Below are 15,232 nucleotides of genomic sequence, written 5' to 3' on the forward strand. Positions count from 1 at the left end.
ACCTTCAGCATCAGTCCTTCAAATGAATATTCAGGACTGATTTCCTATAGGCTGGACTGGTTTCATCTCCTTGCAGTCCAAGGGACTCTTAAGAGTTTTCTCCAGCACCACCATTCAAAAGCATCAATTCTTCAGTGCTCAGCTTCTTATAGTCCAACTCTCACATCCATACATGACCACTGGAAAAACCATAGCTTTGACTAGACAGACCTTTGTTGGCAAAGTAATGTCTCTGCTTTTTAATACGCTGTCTAGGTTGGTCAGAGCTTTTCTTCCAAGAGGCAAGCGTCTTTTAATTTCATGGCTGCAGTCACCATTGCAGTGATTTTAGAACCCCACAAAATAAAGTCTTTCACTGTTTCCATTGTTCTCCCATCTATCTGCCATGAAGATGCGACTGGGTGCCATATCTTAGTTTTCTGAATGTTGAGCTTTAAGCCAACTTTTTCACTCTCCTCTTTCACTTTCATCAAGAGGCTCTTTAGTTCTTCTTTGCTTTCTGCCATAAGGGTGGTGTCATCTGTGTATACGAGGTTTTTGATATTTCTCCTGGAAATCTTGATTCCAGCTTGTGCTTCATCCAACCTGGTATTTGGCATGATGTATTCTGCATATAAGTTAAATAAACAGGTTGACAATATATAACCTTGATGTACTCCCTTCCCCGTTTGGAACCAGTCTGTCAGTCTGTTGTTCCATGTCCAGTTCTAACTGTTGTTTCTTGACCTGCATACAGATCTCTCAGGAGGCAGGTAAGGTGGTCTGGTATTCCCATCTGTTTGAGTTTTCCAGTTTGTTGATCTGTGACTGATCCACACCGTCAAAGGCTTTGGCATAGTCAGTAAAGCAGAAGTAGATGTTTTTCTGGAACTCTCTTGCTTTTTCAATGATCCAGTAGATGTTGGCAATTTGATCTCTGGTTCCTCTGCCTTTTCTAAATCCAGCTTGAACATCTGGAAGTTCACAGTTCACGTAATGTTGAAGCCTGGCTTGGAGAATTTTGAGCATTATTTTGCTAGTGGATGAGACAAGTGCAATTGTGCGGTACTTAGAACATTCTTTGCCATTGCCTTTCTTTGGAACTGGAATGGAGACTGTCCTTTTTTTCCTGTGGCCACTGTGAGTTTTCCAGATTTGCTGGCACATTGAGTGCAGCACTTTAACAGCCTCATCTTTGAGCATTTGAAATAGCTCAGCTGGAATTCCATCACTTCCACTAGCTTTGTTTGTAATGATCCTTCCTAAGGCCCACTTGACTTTGCATTACAGGATGTCTAGGTGAGTTATCACACCATCAAAGTCATCTGGCTCATGAAGATCTTTCTTGTATAGTTCTATGTATTCTTGCCACCTCTTCGTAATATCTTCTGCTTTTGTTAGGTCCATACCATTTCTGTCCTTTATTGTGACCATCTTCGCATGAAATGTTCCCTTGGTATCTCTAATTTTCTTGAAAAGATCTCTAGTCTTCTTTTCTAGCTATTCTCTAAGGCCTCCTCAGGCAACCACTTTGCCTTGCTGCATTTCTTTTTCTTGGGGATGGTCTTGATCTCTGCCTCCTATTCACTGTCACGAACCTCTGTCCATAGTTCTTCAGGCACTCTTGTCTATCAGATCTAATTCCTTGAATCTATTTGTCGCTTCCACTGTGTAATCATTAGGGATTTGGTTTAGGTCATACCTGAATGGTCTAGTGGTTTTCCCTACTTTCTTCAATTTAAGTCTGAATTTAGCAATCAAGAGTTCATGATCTGAGCCACAGTCAGCTCCCAGTCTTGTTTTTGCTGACTGTAAAGAGCTTCTCCATCTTTGGCTGCAAAGAATATAATCAGTGTGATATTGGTATTGACCGTCTGGTGATGTCCATGTGTAGAGTCTAGTCTCATGTGCTCTTGGGAGAGTCCTTGCTCTGACCAGTGCATTCTCTTGGCAAAACTCTGTTAGTTTTTCCCTGCTTCATTTTTTACTCCAAGACCAAACTTGCCTGTTACTCCAGGTATCTCTTGACTTCCTACATTTTCATTCCAGTCCCCTATAATAAAGAGGACATCTTTTTGGGGTGTTAGTTCTAGAAGGTCTTATAGGTCTTCATAGAGCCATTCAGCTTCAGCTTCTTCAGCATTACTGGTTGGGCCATAGACTTGGATTACTATGTCATTGAATGGTTTGCCTTGGAAATGAACAGAAATCATTCTGTCATTTTTGAGATTACATCCAAGTACTGCATTTTTGACTCTCTTGTTGACTGGGAGGGCTACTCCATTTCTTCTAAGGGATTCTTTCCCACAGTAGTAGATATAATGGTCATCTGAGTTAAATTCACCCATTCCAGTCCATTTTAGTTCACTGATTCCTAAAATGTCGATGTTCACTCTCGCCATCTCCTATTTGACCACTTTCAATTTACCTTTAGTCATGGACCTGACATTCCAGGTTCCTGTGCAATATTGCTCTTTACAGCATCAGACTTTACTTCCTTCACCAGTCACATCCACAACTGGGTGTTCTGTTTTTGTTTGTTTTTGTTGTTGTTGTTGTTTTGCTTTGGTTCTGTCTGTTCATTCTTTCTGGTATTATTTCTCCACTCTTCTCCAGTAGCAGTGATGGGCACCTGCTGACCTGGGGCGTTCATCCTTCAGTGTCATATCTTTTTGCCTTTTCATACTGTTCATCCATTAGCAGATATTTTTTTGTCTTTGACGATTATGGTTTTCCTGGGAGATAACAGATTATGAGAAAAGGAGAAGCCTGTGTCTGGTGTAGGGAGGAAAGTTCGTAAGCTTGCAGGGCCAAAACTACATTGTCTGACACCATGGAAAAGAGGTCTTAGACCCTCAAGAGGAGTACAGTTCAGAGATGAGAGCCCTTTGAGTGAGATAGAAAATGAATAGAACCATATGGCAGTGTGCATCAAACAAGCACAAATCCTCTTCACATACCTGAACAGGGCTTCTTCATCTTTCCCCCAGCCAAGAATGTCAGTCTTTTCCATCGAACTGGAATACTCAATCTTGCTATTGAATATTCAGTCTCGCATTGACAAATATTGCTGTACTTCAAGACAAACTTATCCTGCCTTTTCATCCATCATCCTATAATCAGAATAGCAGATGGTGGTGCCCCCCAGAATGGGAACCCAGCTGCTGAGGGGACACGTTAAGACAAATGCTATTTATGCTTCATGTACAACATCTTAATTGTGTGGAAGTGGGTGAAGCCAGTTTCTGGCTTTCTGGGTCTGACATTATCCCCATTTCCCTGCCCCAAGATGCACATTGTCACTTGTCTGCCCCCACCTTAATCAGTGTGGCCCAGGAAATGATTCTGATCTCAGCTCCCTCCACCTCCTGCCCACATGGATGTTCTAGAGCCAGCTGTAAGGCATCTGAACCTCTGTCAAAAGTAAGACATGAAAACATTTCAATAACAAAGACCAGAAGCTGCCTACTCTGTTCAATCCTTATCACAAACTGGACACTCAAAACTACTTGCTGAGTGAATGAACAAATGAATAAATGCATGATAAACAAATGATTAAGCAATATTAAGACACATTTTGATTCTTTTTTTTTTTTTTTTTTATAAAGAACTCATACAATTTATTTATTTATTTTGGTCTGTTGATTCCTCAACATTTCTTCTTTTTTTTTTTTTGGCGTTTTGTCATACATTGATATGAATCAGCCATAGAGTTACACGCATTCCCCATCCCGATCCCCCCTCCCACCTCCCTCTCCACCCGATTCCTCTGGGTCTTCCCAGTGCACCAGGCCCGAGCACTTGTCTCATGCATCCCACCTGGGCTGGTGATCTGCTTCACCATAGATAATATACATGCTGTTCTTTCGAAACATCTCACCCTCACCTCCCACAGAGTTCAAAAGTCTGTTCTGTACTTCTGTGTCTCTTTTTCTGTTTTGCATATAGGGTTATCGTTACCATCTTTCTAAATTCCATATATATGTGTTAGTATGCTGTAATGTTCTTTATCTTTCTGGCTTACTTCACTCTGTATAATGGGCTCCAGTTTCATCCATCTCATTAGAACTGATTCAAATGAATTCTTTTTAACGGCTGAGTAATATTCCATGGTGTATACGTACCACAGCTTCCTTATCCATTCATCTGCTGATGGGCATCTAGGTTGCTTCCACATTTTGATTCTAATGATTTAAAAGTAATTTGACACACGTCACTTTATGATTTAATAAAAACTCTCCAAGAAAAAAATGACAAAATAATTGAAATGTGTCTTTCTCTTTCAATTCCTACAGCTGTACAGGGCCAGGTCTCAAAGGCTGTGCAGCAGATGGGTAAGTGTGACACTTTGTGTTTGATGACCTGACCAGAAACAGCCAATAGTTCTGTGGGCAAGGGTGATGCTTTCTCTCTCTCAATGCTTTCTCCGACTCCCCTCTGCCCTGGCAGGTTCTCACTTCTCCCTGGGCCAAACTGGGCATTCCTAGCAGAACCCACCCTGTCTGCTTTACTGGCTGTGTCCCAGGGATGAGAGAGTGACACAGGGCATCAGTGCCAGGCCTCTTCCACATAGAGCCAGCCTCACCACCTGGTCCTTCTCTATCTATACAACCCGTCATTGCTCCATGGGTCACAGTATTATTGGATGATGCTTCTCTTCCAGCTTCTCTTCTCTTTCCTTGCTGACCCAGTTGACCCTCAGCTTGTGGGGGTTTGATGACAGAGCTCCAACTGTGGGGATTTCTCCCCTTACTTCCTTTTCTAAACACATGACTTCCTTCAGCATTTCAGTTGTAATCTGTTTGCCATCATTGCCTGAAATGCTACCCAGAGAAAAGCAGAATTGAGACTTTCTATTCAGACTCATCAGGGAAGAATGATATTATCAATTAATAATATCTGTCATGGAATCAGAATTATAAACAAGACACCCACCAGATACCCCCAAACACTAGCCAAATATCCAGGCACCTCTGCCATCTCTACTAATGTTTACAAAACTCCTCCCCTCAACAACTTTCCTCAGCGTCAGTCAGCTCAGTCTCTTGCCCAAGAATTAGCCAAGATAACCAATCCCTTCTACTATAAGTGAAACATTAAAGACAAATAGGGAAGTTTCTCAAAGACAAAGGTTGCCTTTTATGCCCCTCTTCACTTGAGCCGTGAGGACACCAGCAAGCTTCATCCTCTCTTCATGCTGCAGTCAGTATCTTAGCAATGAGGTTTTCCATCATATCCCCACCCTGAAACCAATCAATGACCTTTGTTATATTCATTCTTTCAATTTGTCCTTCTCTTTTCACTCACTTACCCTTACTATCCATGGAACATATACTCTGTACAAATTATTCCTTTTACCTTTCAATGTCCCCTTCAAAACAGTAAAAACCCATTAATTCAAACTACATTAATTAGGAGAATAGTGTAACTCAAGACATGGCTTTTGTATGTGCTAAGAAGAAGGTGTTCTAAGTACCATTCACATAAAGTACGTTTGACACTTAGGAGAAATCTGTAAGAATGCTGGCACATTTTGTGTGTGTAAATTGTGCTACTAGTTATTCTTTGATATTCATTAATTGCCTGAAAATACGAAGTTTGCCAGAAGCTCAGATGGCACAGGTACTTGAAAAACAGTAGCTTTATAAAGACTCTAAATTCAGGATCTACTCACTCAGACCGTTCTTTCCCCACTGAGTTTTGGGTGTTCTCCCCTGGTGGGAGAGGCGGGGTGGGGGGCGGACTGCAGAATGACACCACTTATCTATGACAGCTCTGCTCTCCGTCCCGGCCTTCCCCTCCACACATCCATACAGCACTTCACATGCTTCTCATCCCATGTTACAAGTCCAGGATCCCTCAAGCAGTCTCCACAGTTTTGAAAGGGTCCCTCCGTCCAGCCTGGTCAGCAGACATCACATGGGGAGGGTGTGCTTCTAACGAGTGGAGGCACCCAGGAGAGAGACACAAATTCGTGTGGAAGGCATGACTGACTCTGAGCTATTTTTTGAGTTATGTTCCCTTAATCAACAGACGACAACATACTCGTCATAGCAAGAAGTCCAAATGATACCCAGTTTAAAAATCCCAAAAGGTGGGGTGAGGAGGCTATTGTACTGAAGGAAGTTGAAAACCTGCCCTGGGAATATTACTCTGCCTCTTTCTCCTCGACAAGCTGTGCGCTATTGCACTGAGACAGTTCTACACGATGCCATGGCATCCACACACATGGGGAATATAGCGAATGCCAACGTGACAAACCAGCCCCCGTGTGTGTCCGCCTTGTTCCAGGCCCAAGATCCCGTCCATCGCCACGGGCATCGTGGGCGGCCTGCTGCTGGCGCTGCTGCTGGCCCTGAGCGTCGGCCTCTTCATGCGCAGGCGCCACATCGTGCGCAAGCGCACTCTGCGCCGGCTGCTGCAGGAGCGAGAGGTGAGCGGGGCGACCCCAGGCGGTGTCTCGGAGCTGAGGCGGCATGCCTGTGCTTTACTTACTGTAATGAGAAAGCCAGGGGAGTCTCTGAATGTCCAGTTGTAAGCAAGTGCGTACACACGTTGGTGCTTGTCTTCAGTGACATGCAGCTGTTTCCAGGGTAAGTCCTGCTGGCCGTTACCCAGCTGTGCTGCCCGCCGCCCGGCTGGCTCAGCTCTGCGGTCGGCGAGGGGGACGCCGGTGCGCAGAGGCCCGTGAGCTGCTGTGAGCGCAGGAGGTGTCGCTTTGTAAAATGCCGCGGTTCCCACTAGTGACTGCTCTTTTTTTGAGCCATGTCTGTGACACCATGATTTCAGGAAAAGGTCTTCAGGTGGTATCCGTGTCCATCTCTATGTCAAAGCCAGAGCCCCCAGGAGGAGGGACCCACGGCAACTTCAGCAGCATGGCTGTGCATGCTGCAATGACCACCACACAAGCTTGCCCTCCGCCCAAGCTTTCCTAGCCTGGGCACTTATTGCCCAGGAGCTGTTCTGTTCAAGGTCACCTGCTTGGGAGGACGTGGGAGTTGTCAGTCCCGCTTCTTTCACTGTCTCTCAGCAGGTTCCCTGGAACAGGTGTCCCCGTCTGGGGAGTGACCAGGGCAAGTTCTCTGGGCCAGAGCATGAACACGCCTCCTGCCACATGGCATCAGGAGCTGCCACCCTGTCCTTGGGCCAGACAGGCAGGCATCAGCTCTTCCCCTTGTCTCTCACAGCTCGTGGAGCCTCTGACGCCCAGCGGAGAAGCTCCCAACCAAGCTCTCTTGAGGATCTTAAAGGAAACAGAATTCAAAAAGATCAAGGTGTTGGGCTCAGGAGCATTCGGCACCGTGTACAAGGTGAGCCTGAAGCTCCTGGACTCGGGTCTGGGGGGCCCCGTCCTCTGCTGTGGTCCTCATCACAGTGGAGTGCTCTTTGTGTCAGTGGGGGTTTAGGAAATTCCAGTATTTTTCTTAGGTTGTCTAGAGGAGATCTTTTATAATCAGAGTGACAAGGAAATGGTCCACTTGGGCACAGATGATTTCATGGAGGACAGGGTGAGTTTTTAGAGGATGGGTAGCATAAGTCAATCTGAAAGAGTGTGGCCTGGTCCCCTCAGGGCAGCATCCGAATAAAGCCCAACTCAAAACAGCTTCCTCTTCATTTATTTTTTCTATGCCCTCTTTGCTTAGTCTGATTTCAGTTAGGCCTGGACCCACTATCTCAGAATTCTGTACAAAATGACTCACACTGACTCTATAACTTACACTAGCTGAAGGGTTTTATCTAACTACTCTGATTGCTGGGACACGACAGCTAAAGAGCTGCTGAGCTGTCCTGACTCCCAGCCTGGGTGGCCTTGGGTGCAGAGCTGTGCCTCCTCACCCTTTGGGGTATGGCCACTAATGACACCCAGCCAGGCCAGGAGCCACATCTTACGTGTGTGATGCTGCCAGCCAATGACTTCTCCTCTTTCTGTTACAGGGACTCTGGATCCCAGAAGGCGAGAAGGTTAAAATTCCTGTAGCTATCAAGGAGTTAAGAGAAGCCACATCTCCAAAAGCCAACAAGGAAATTCTCGATGTGAGTTTCTGTTTTGTTCTCTGGGCTATCTGCAGGCCTGGACATCAGAAGCTACCTCTTCTCGTGGATGGCAGCTCATTTCTGTGTTTTAGACTTTTCGTCACCACATTCTAAATGGTCACTTTTTGCTTTTGCTGTATTTGTTCCTTTTGGCTACACAGTTGGTATAATTCTCTCTCATAGAGATGACTCGCTCTTCTATTCTCTTAACACCCCGAAAGGGTGGGAACCTGTGGTCCCTGGGCATCCGCCACGGGCTGGTGGCTTCCCCCTGCCATCTCAGGGATGCCTCTGGCCGGCCTGTGGTGCTGTAGGTGTTGTGTTCAGCATGCCTCGGGAGAGAAGCAGAAGCATGAGGCAGCCTGCTTGGGGTCACACAGCTGGGTGGGTTTCCAGCCCCTGGTTACTTCTGACTCTGAAATGCGTGTTCGTTTTCTTCCACCAAATATCTCATCTTTGAAATGGCTTTTTAAAGGTGCCTAGGATTAACAGTATCATGCTCCATAAACTCTATAATCTGTTGCTCCCCTTCTGTACTTTTTCTCAAAATAAGTTAAATGTTACTTCTAGTGTCTGCTGAGTGCTGCTTTATGGAGTCCTTGAAATACTCCATAAGGTTATTATTGTTAATATGCTTTTACTTTAGATTCTGTTGAACTTTTCCTGTCTTCCTTTGGACCCTCGCTAGCTAGTGAGGGCTCTGCATGGTCTTAGAAAGAGGCTGGAAGAAGGAGGGGCCAGCCTGGCGTTGGCAGAACCTCCTGCAGGTAGAAGCTCAGAAGTTCTAGGGGATGCACGCTTGTGGGCCCGCCACCACTTGCTGTGGGTCGATGTGGGTTTTTCTTGCTCTTCTCCCCAAGCAGAGCCAGTAAAAGAAGAGGTGGAGGGGCTCAACAGTGAGTCAGGAGAACAGTCAATGAAAAAGGAAACTGACTGCCTTCACTGACACAGAAATCTAGAGAACTTAGTTCATCTTGCAGCCAAGAAGGACAAAGGTCAAACGTAATATTTCCCCACTCATATCTAACCGACAGAATAATATGGTAAGCAAAGCAAACAGGCCTTTTTAAAAATGTGTTCAGACACTGAGCTTCCCAGGAGGAAATCCTCTCCATCTGCATTTCTCCAGGCAGCCTTCCCTCCTTTCATTTTGCAGCAGGGAAGTCCCACTGCAGTATTTTCTTTGTGAAGGATGAATTATTAACGCAGTGCAACAGGAAATCTCACACATTGATGATATGCTTATCAAGCCAAGTTATCTTTCATTTTAGCAGTTTATGAATTAATGTGGAGTCTGTTAATATAATATCAGCTCCTATTTACATAACCGTAAGAAGCGTAACAAGCAGGCCATTTGTGAAGTCTCTTCACTTAAAACCTCTAGCTCCTTCTCCTACACAGTTAAAAAGAAAATATTTTAGCAGAATTTGCTTCCTTAATTCACTTTTTACTCATTCAAAACATTCTAATAACTTTCACAAAATGTGAGTTTTGACAATATTCTCTGTGCAGAGTAAGGGCAGTTTTGAAGGTAGTAGCAATGCTTTGGGGAAGAAGTAGTTTCTCTGAAAAGGACACTCCAGGACCCCTAAAACTGGAGGAAATCTGCTTTCACGGGGCTAGGGTAGGGTAGAAAATAGAGAAAGTGAAGACTTAGAAAAAGTGTTGAAAGCCGTATTTGCCTCTTGCTCTGTCTTTGGGCGCCTCTCCTTCTCTCCCTCTGGCCCACTCCTGCTTTCTTCTTTCTGCTCTGACACCTACCCTTTGGCTGTTCTGGGAGAGGACAGCGGCCTGAGGCCTTCTTCTGCTTGTCCTGAAACTCCGTCTGCCCCACAGATACGGAGCCACCCTCGTAGGGTGGGTGCTGCCATGGGGAACCCCTAAGGGACGGGAAAGCTAAAGCACAGGCCAGTTTCAACACTGCGTTAAAGGGCAAGTTAATGCCGTGACCAGGCTGCCCAGGGGGCCGAGTGTGGGCTTGACTCACACGCACTTGTAAGTGGCTCCAGCTTCCCATGCTTTCATTCCCCTGCCCAGGCCAGCACTGAGGCCCGGCACACATGCCCTCTGCCCCGGTGCAGCGTGCCATCAGTGGTGGCCTAGGTACTGGGACGCTTCAGAAGTATTCTTAAAGCTGGGCATATGCCTCTCCTGCAGGAGTTTAATGTTTAGTGAAATCCCTTTTCCCCAGTCCTTAACATAAACTAGTTCACAGATGAGGGAGACAGGCAAGAAAGAAGGCCCAAACAATCATTTCGACAACTGGACAAAATAATAGATTTTCAAGGTCGCCAAGCCTCAGAGACTCTGCTGCCACGTGACTCTGACCTCAGCCTTGGGAGCCTCTGAGCGTGGGTTCTGCCTGCCAGTCTGCAGACTGATCAGAGATGGGGAGGAATACCAAGCATTCTTGCTGAAGGTCACAGAGCACCTTTGAGATTCCCAGATAAACAGCTAAGAACAAAGCTCACGTTAACTCCTGCACACGCTGAAGAGGACACGTGACTAGGCAGCATCCCCAGGGAGCCCGGGCCTCGCGGTGCAGAAGGGACAGCCTAGGCCTGCGCGGTACCAGATCTTCACAGGAGCTAGGGCCTGGCAGGGCTCCAGGCTCTGGGTGGCCCACACCCACACCCGTGCTCCACTCCCTGCACCCTGGGTCAGCTCCTCACGGCCTGCAGCAGATGGGCCGCTCAGACTGCTCTGCTCTGCGGATTTTTCTCCCCTCTGAAGCGAGTACAACATGTTTCCAAATCTCAACCAGATCTTGAGAAAATAGAAACAGCCAGAGGATTTCTTTGGTGTTATGGTTGTACAGTTTCCCAGACTCGGGGGAGAGATGTGATTTCTGCTTTTCTGGCAATCGCATGGCCTATTAATTTTTTCATAGACTTTCTTTTTTTTTTTTTTTTTTTAGACTTTCTAGTCTAAATTTAGGGTGGGCACAGAAAGAGCATGCAGAACAGATTCATTTACATGCTCTGTGTTATAAGGTCTAGAGCTTTCACTCAGCAAGTCTTCCCTGGTCTGTGGGGTGAGTTAGCAGCAGGGAGGGCAACTGAGGGGCCCTGGAGGCCAGCGGCCTGGGGTGGGAAGACTCTAGTGGGCCCAGTCCTGACAAGAAGTGTGATCTTGGACATGGTTCACTGGGTCTCAGTTTCCTCTTCAGACGAATAATAGCTTCAGGAGGAACCACTTGCCTACCTTCTCCAGTCCTAAATTTTTATCAGTTGTTTTTGTTGTTTAGTTGCTAATTGTATGTAACTGTTTATGACCCCATGGACAGAAGCACAGCAGGCTTCCCTGTCCTTCACCATCTCCCCAAGTTGGCTTAAACTCACGTCCACTGTCAGTGATGCCACTATCTCATTATTTGTCACCCCCTTCTCCTCCTGCCCTCTATCTTTCCCAGCATCAGGGTCTTTTCCAGTGAGTCAACTCTACGCATCAGGTGGCCAAAGTTCAGCATCAGTCCTTCCAGTGAATATGCAGGGTTGATTTCCTTTAGGATTGACTGGTTGATCTCCTTGCAGTCCAAGGGACTCTCAGGAGTCTTCTCCAGCACCACAATTCAAAAGCATCAGTAGCTTTTTATCAGTAGCCCTCCAAAAGAGGAAGAGCTGTCTGAATGTCCATAGTATAAATGTCTACTCTGCCCTTTAACATTGTGATGCTGCGTTTACAACCAGAGGAGAAGGGCCACCTGCCCATGAAGGTGGGGTACCACCCACTCAGGATGCTTGTTCTAAAGCAAGGAGCAGAGCTGCAGTCTCTCTGGTTCATGAAAGTGACAGGGTCTCTGATTTGTGTGACTTCAGTGTAGTTCAGCTGTGATGTTTCTGAGGTATGTCTGTGCCTAGAGGTGTGTCAGGCAGCACGGGAACACCACAGGGGAACAGGTGTTGGGGAGAGGGAGACAGTAGACAATTCCCCGTCCCTGCAGCTCACACAACGTACCCACCGGGATGGGTCCAAGAGTCAGCATTTCCGGCAATTTTGCCAGCAGCACTGAGCCTGCTGCCCTGAGTGAACAACTGCAAGAAGCAGGAACGTTTAGCTTAGGTGGGAGTCAGGGAGGCCCCCGGAGGAGGGGTCAGCCAGGGAAGGTGGAGGTGGAGGGGCATCGCGGACAAAGCCCCTGCGGGGGCAGGTATGGGAGAGCAATGAGCAGGTGGAGCGGCAGGGCCTGTGGGAGGAGAGGCGCAGCGCGGCGACGGGGCCTCCCTGGGACAGTGAGGCCTGGGGAGGGGTTACCGCAGACGCTGGTGGTTAGGACAGTGAGGACGCTTGTGTTTCGGACTCTGCGTTCGCCGCAGTCCCTCCACCCACCTGCTGTCCCCACTGTCCGCTCCTGAGGCACAGCCCCCGGCAGCCCCTCAGGTGCCTTCGCCTCCCAGGCTGCATCGGCTTCTGCACAGGGAGCCCACCCCCGATCACATCAGTGGGCAGAGCAGGAAAGGCGCTTCTGAACCTTCTCTTGGAGGCGAGGTGGTCCCTTTTGTGTCTGTATAAAAGATCAGCATCCTTGTATTCTAAAGGGAAAGAGATTGAGTCTATTGGTAGAAATTTAGGGTTCCCTAATTAGACAAAAACAAGCCCCAGCTATGTGCTTGGTTTAAATGAAGTCAGCTTCTTCCAGCCAAGGATAGCAGGAGAGTTAAAATGAAATCCATAGTCGTGGGTCTGTGTCAGGCCCCTGCCCTGGCCACCTCTGAGTCAGCAGGGGTAGGGTTGGGGGAAGTGGTTTTCCTTTCCCAAAACTGCGGCCGGCAACACAGACCACCTCTTAAGAGATGCATCCTGGGCCGCCCACAGAGTTTGCGATCACTGCAGGTGTAACGTCCTCTCTCCGCTTCAGAGCCGGCACATGTTCACAGAAAGGCCTTCTTTCTCCGCTGTGTGTGGTGGAGTTGCCTGTGGTCCCAGCAGTGTTGGGGGCGGAGTGGTGGATGGGGGGGCTCCTCCTCTCTGCCCGCCACAGAGGAGGAGACGTGAGGACTGCCCTCCCAGAGCTCTCGCCATCACCTCGGTGCCCATGGTGAGGCTTCCGGAGTCAGTGGCCAGGTCATCATCAGGATGTGGGTTGCCACCCACCCCGACAGCATTTTAAACTGAGGCATCTTTGGCTCTGAGGCGGAGGTCCTCATAATGACTCAGCATCACCCAAACCTGGGGTCATCAGGTCTTGTTTTCACCCAGCACTTTGCCAGTGGCGAGCACTGCCAGGGTCTCTCCGAATGCCACCTGTAGTCAGAGGGTGCCGCCGCCCACCAGATGTCTGGGCACTGCCTGGCCTCACATGCCTGTATGAATATCCGCTGCTCTAGATGTTTCATGCGCCCATTTCCACACTTAAACCCAAGTTGGGTTTTTAGTCTAGGAAGGGTCTGCCTGCTTGTTCCCGTGGCCGTGGCGGGGAGCCGCGCTCACGTGCCTTCTCCCCCTCTCCCGCAGGAGGCCTATGTGATGGCCAGCGTGGACAACCCCCACGTGTGCCGCCTGCTGGGCATCTGCCTGACCTCCACAGTGCAGCTCATCACACAGCTCATGCCCTTCGGCTGCCTGCTCGACTACGTCCGCGAGCACAAGGACAACATCGGCTCCCAGTACCTGCTCAACTGGTGTGTGCAGATCGCAAAGGTAACTTGCGGGCAGCCAGCGCTGAGAGCGGCAGGCAGGGCCAGAAAGCAGGGCCGGCAGCTGCCTCTGCATGCTTCTGTGCCCTCACCTCCTGGGCTGATGTGATCTTTAGGGGGAGCCCCAGAGAACCGCAGCAAGGGGCAAAAAGAACAACCCGGAAGTCAACAGTTACATTCTCCAACCTAGGAAAGCAGAGAGTTTGTCAGGAGGGGCGTGTGTGTGCGTGCGCGTGCGTGCATGGACACAGCATAGCCTTTATTTTGGATTACATTGAATTGATTGTCTTTGACATCAGGTGGGTGCCTCTCCCACTCCACATTGAAAATCTAATTATTCGGCTACATTTGCACAGTTGGGTGCTCTCAGAATGGTTGGAGTTAGTGTCTTATTTCCCTGGCATTCTTTTTGCTGAATACTGTGTTAATTTGTAGCAGAGGATGAGGTACGGCTTTCACGCAGGCGGAACTGGTAGCAGAATCAGCAAACCAGCCCACGTGAGGCAGACGGGTGGCAGAGTGCTGGGTGGACAGGCAGGTGCTGGCCCTGATGTGTGCTGGCAGGAGGCAAGCAGACGCTGCTTCTGCTTCCTGAGGCCCCTCACACGATTCCGCTGTCAACAGGCTGGAGCTGGGGAGGGCCTGGTGGGGGCGGTGAGCTGAGCGCCAGGTGTTTCGCTGCTCATATGGCCTCACAAGGACTTTCTTTCATCTCAGATCTCTCCCTCTTGATCACAGCACTGCGTCAGTTATTTGCAGCCCAACTTGCTAATTCTGTTTCTTCTAACAGTGGGTATACCTTTCACTCAGTTGAATGAATGGAATCTGTGGCCGAATCCTGCCCCAACGCCCTCAGCCCTGGAGAGCAGGTATTAGCTCGAGGAGACCAGGGAGGCAGGGAGCCCCTCGTCTCCCAGCCCTGGCAAGTCCTGTTTGCTCCTCTCACCCAGGGCAGCAGTGCAGCTCGGTCCTGTGGATTTACAGTTCTCCTCCCGGAGCTGAGGGGCTCCACAGGCTGTCAGGCAGCAGGCTGCCTCCTGGGAAAGCAGACAGCAGCGTGCCGCTGTTCTTCTGTCTCAGCCAGAGCCCCAGAGGCTCCAGCACCCCAGGAGTGGGAGAGCACCTTCTCAGACCCCTGCCCATCACCCAGTGCTCCTGTGATTCCCACGGCCGCAACCCTGGTTTCAGAGCAGAGGACTCAGGTGGCCGCGCTGAACAGTGGTCCTCATAGCCTGTGCGCCTCAGTGGTGCGGTCTCAAGAAGACGCAGTTACTTCTGTGTCTGACTGCGTTAGCTTCCTAGGGCTGCCTCCAAAGACCAGGACAGACTTGCTGGCTTTCCACAGTGGAAACTTCTCTCACAGTTCTGGAGGTTGGAAGTCCGGAGTCAAGGTGTCAGCAGGGCCGTGGCCCCTGTGGAGGCTCTTAGGGAGAATTCTTCCTCCCTTCCTCAGCTCTGGTGGCTCCAAGCATCCCCGGCTTGTGGCAGCACCACTCCCAATCTCTGCCCGCATCTTCACCTGGCCTCCTTCCCTGGGTCTGAGTCCAGATCACCCTCTCTCTTAAAAGGTACCAGTCATTTCT

General features: G+C 48.7%; 1 protein-coding gene across 1 annotated transcript in view; it reads left to right on the top strand.

Annotated features, from left to right (window-relative positions):
- The window catches only part of EGFR (epidermal growth factor receptor), a 215,023-nt gene that overhangs the window by 170,345 nt on the left and 29,446 nt on the right, over positions 1–15,232 (top strand). Inside the window, exons 16-20 of the mRNA XM_043885232.1 lie at positions 4,275–4,313; positions 6,271–6,412; positions 7,167–7,289; positions 7,915–8,013; positions 13,468–13,653. Coding sequence (XP_043741167.1) covers positions 4,275–4,313; positions 6,271–6,412; positions 7,167–7,289; positions 7,915–8,013; positions 13,468–13,653 — 589 coding nt within the window. The remainder of the gene's footprint in view (positions 1–4,274; positions 4,314–6,270; positions 6,413–7,166; positions 7,290–7,914; positions 8,014–13,467; positions 13,654–15,232) is intronic.

This window comes from Cervus elaphus, chromosome 24 (assembly GCF_910594005.1).
Source record: "Cervus elaphus chromosome 24, mCerEla1.1, whole genome shotgun sequence".
Classification (NCBI taxonomy): domain Eukaryota; kingdom Metazoa; phylum Chordata; class Mammalia; order Artiodactyla; family Cervidae; genus Cervus; species Cervus elaphus.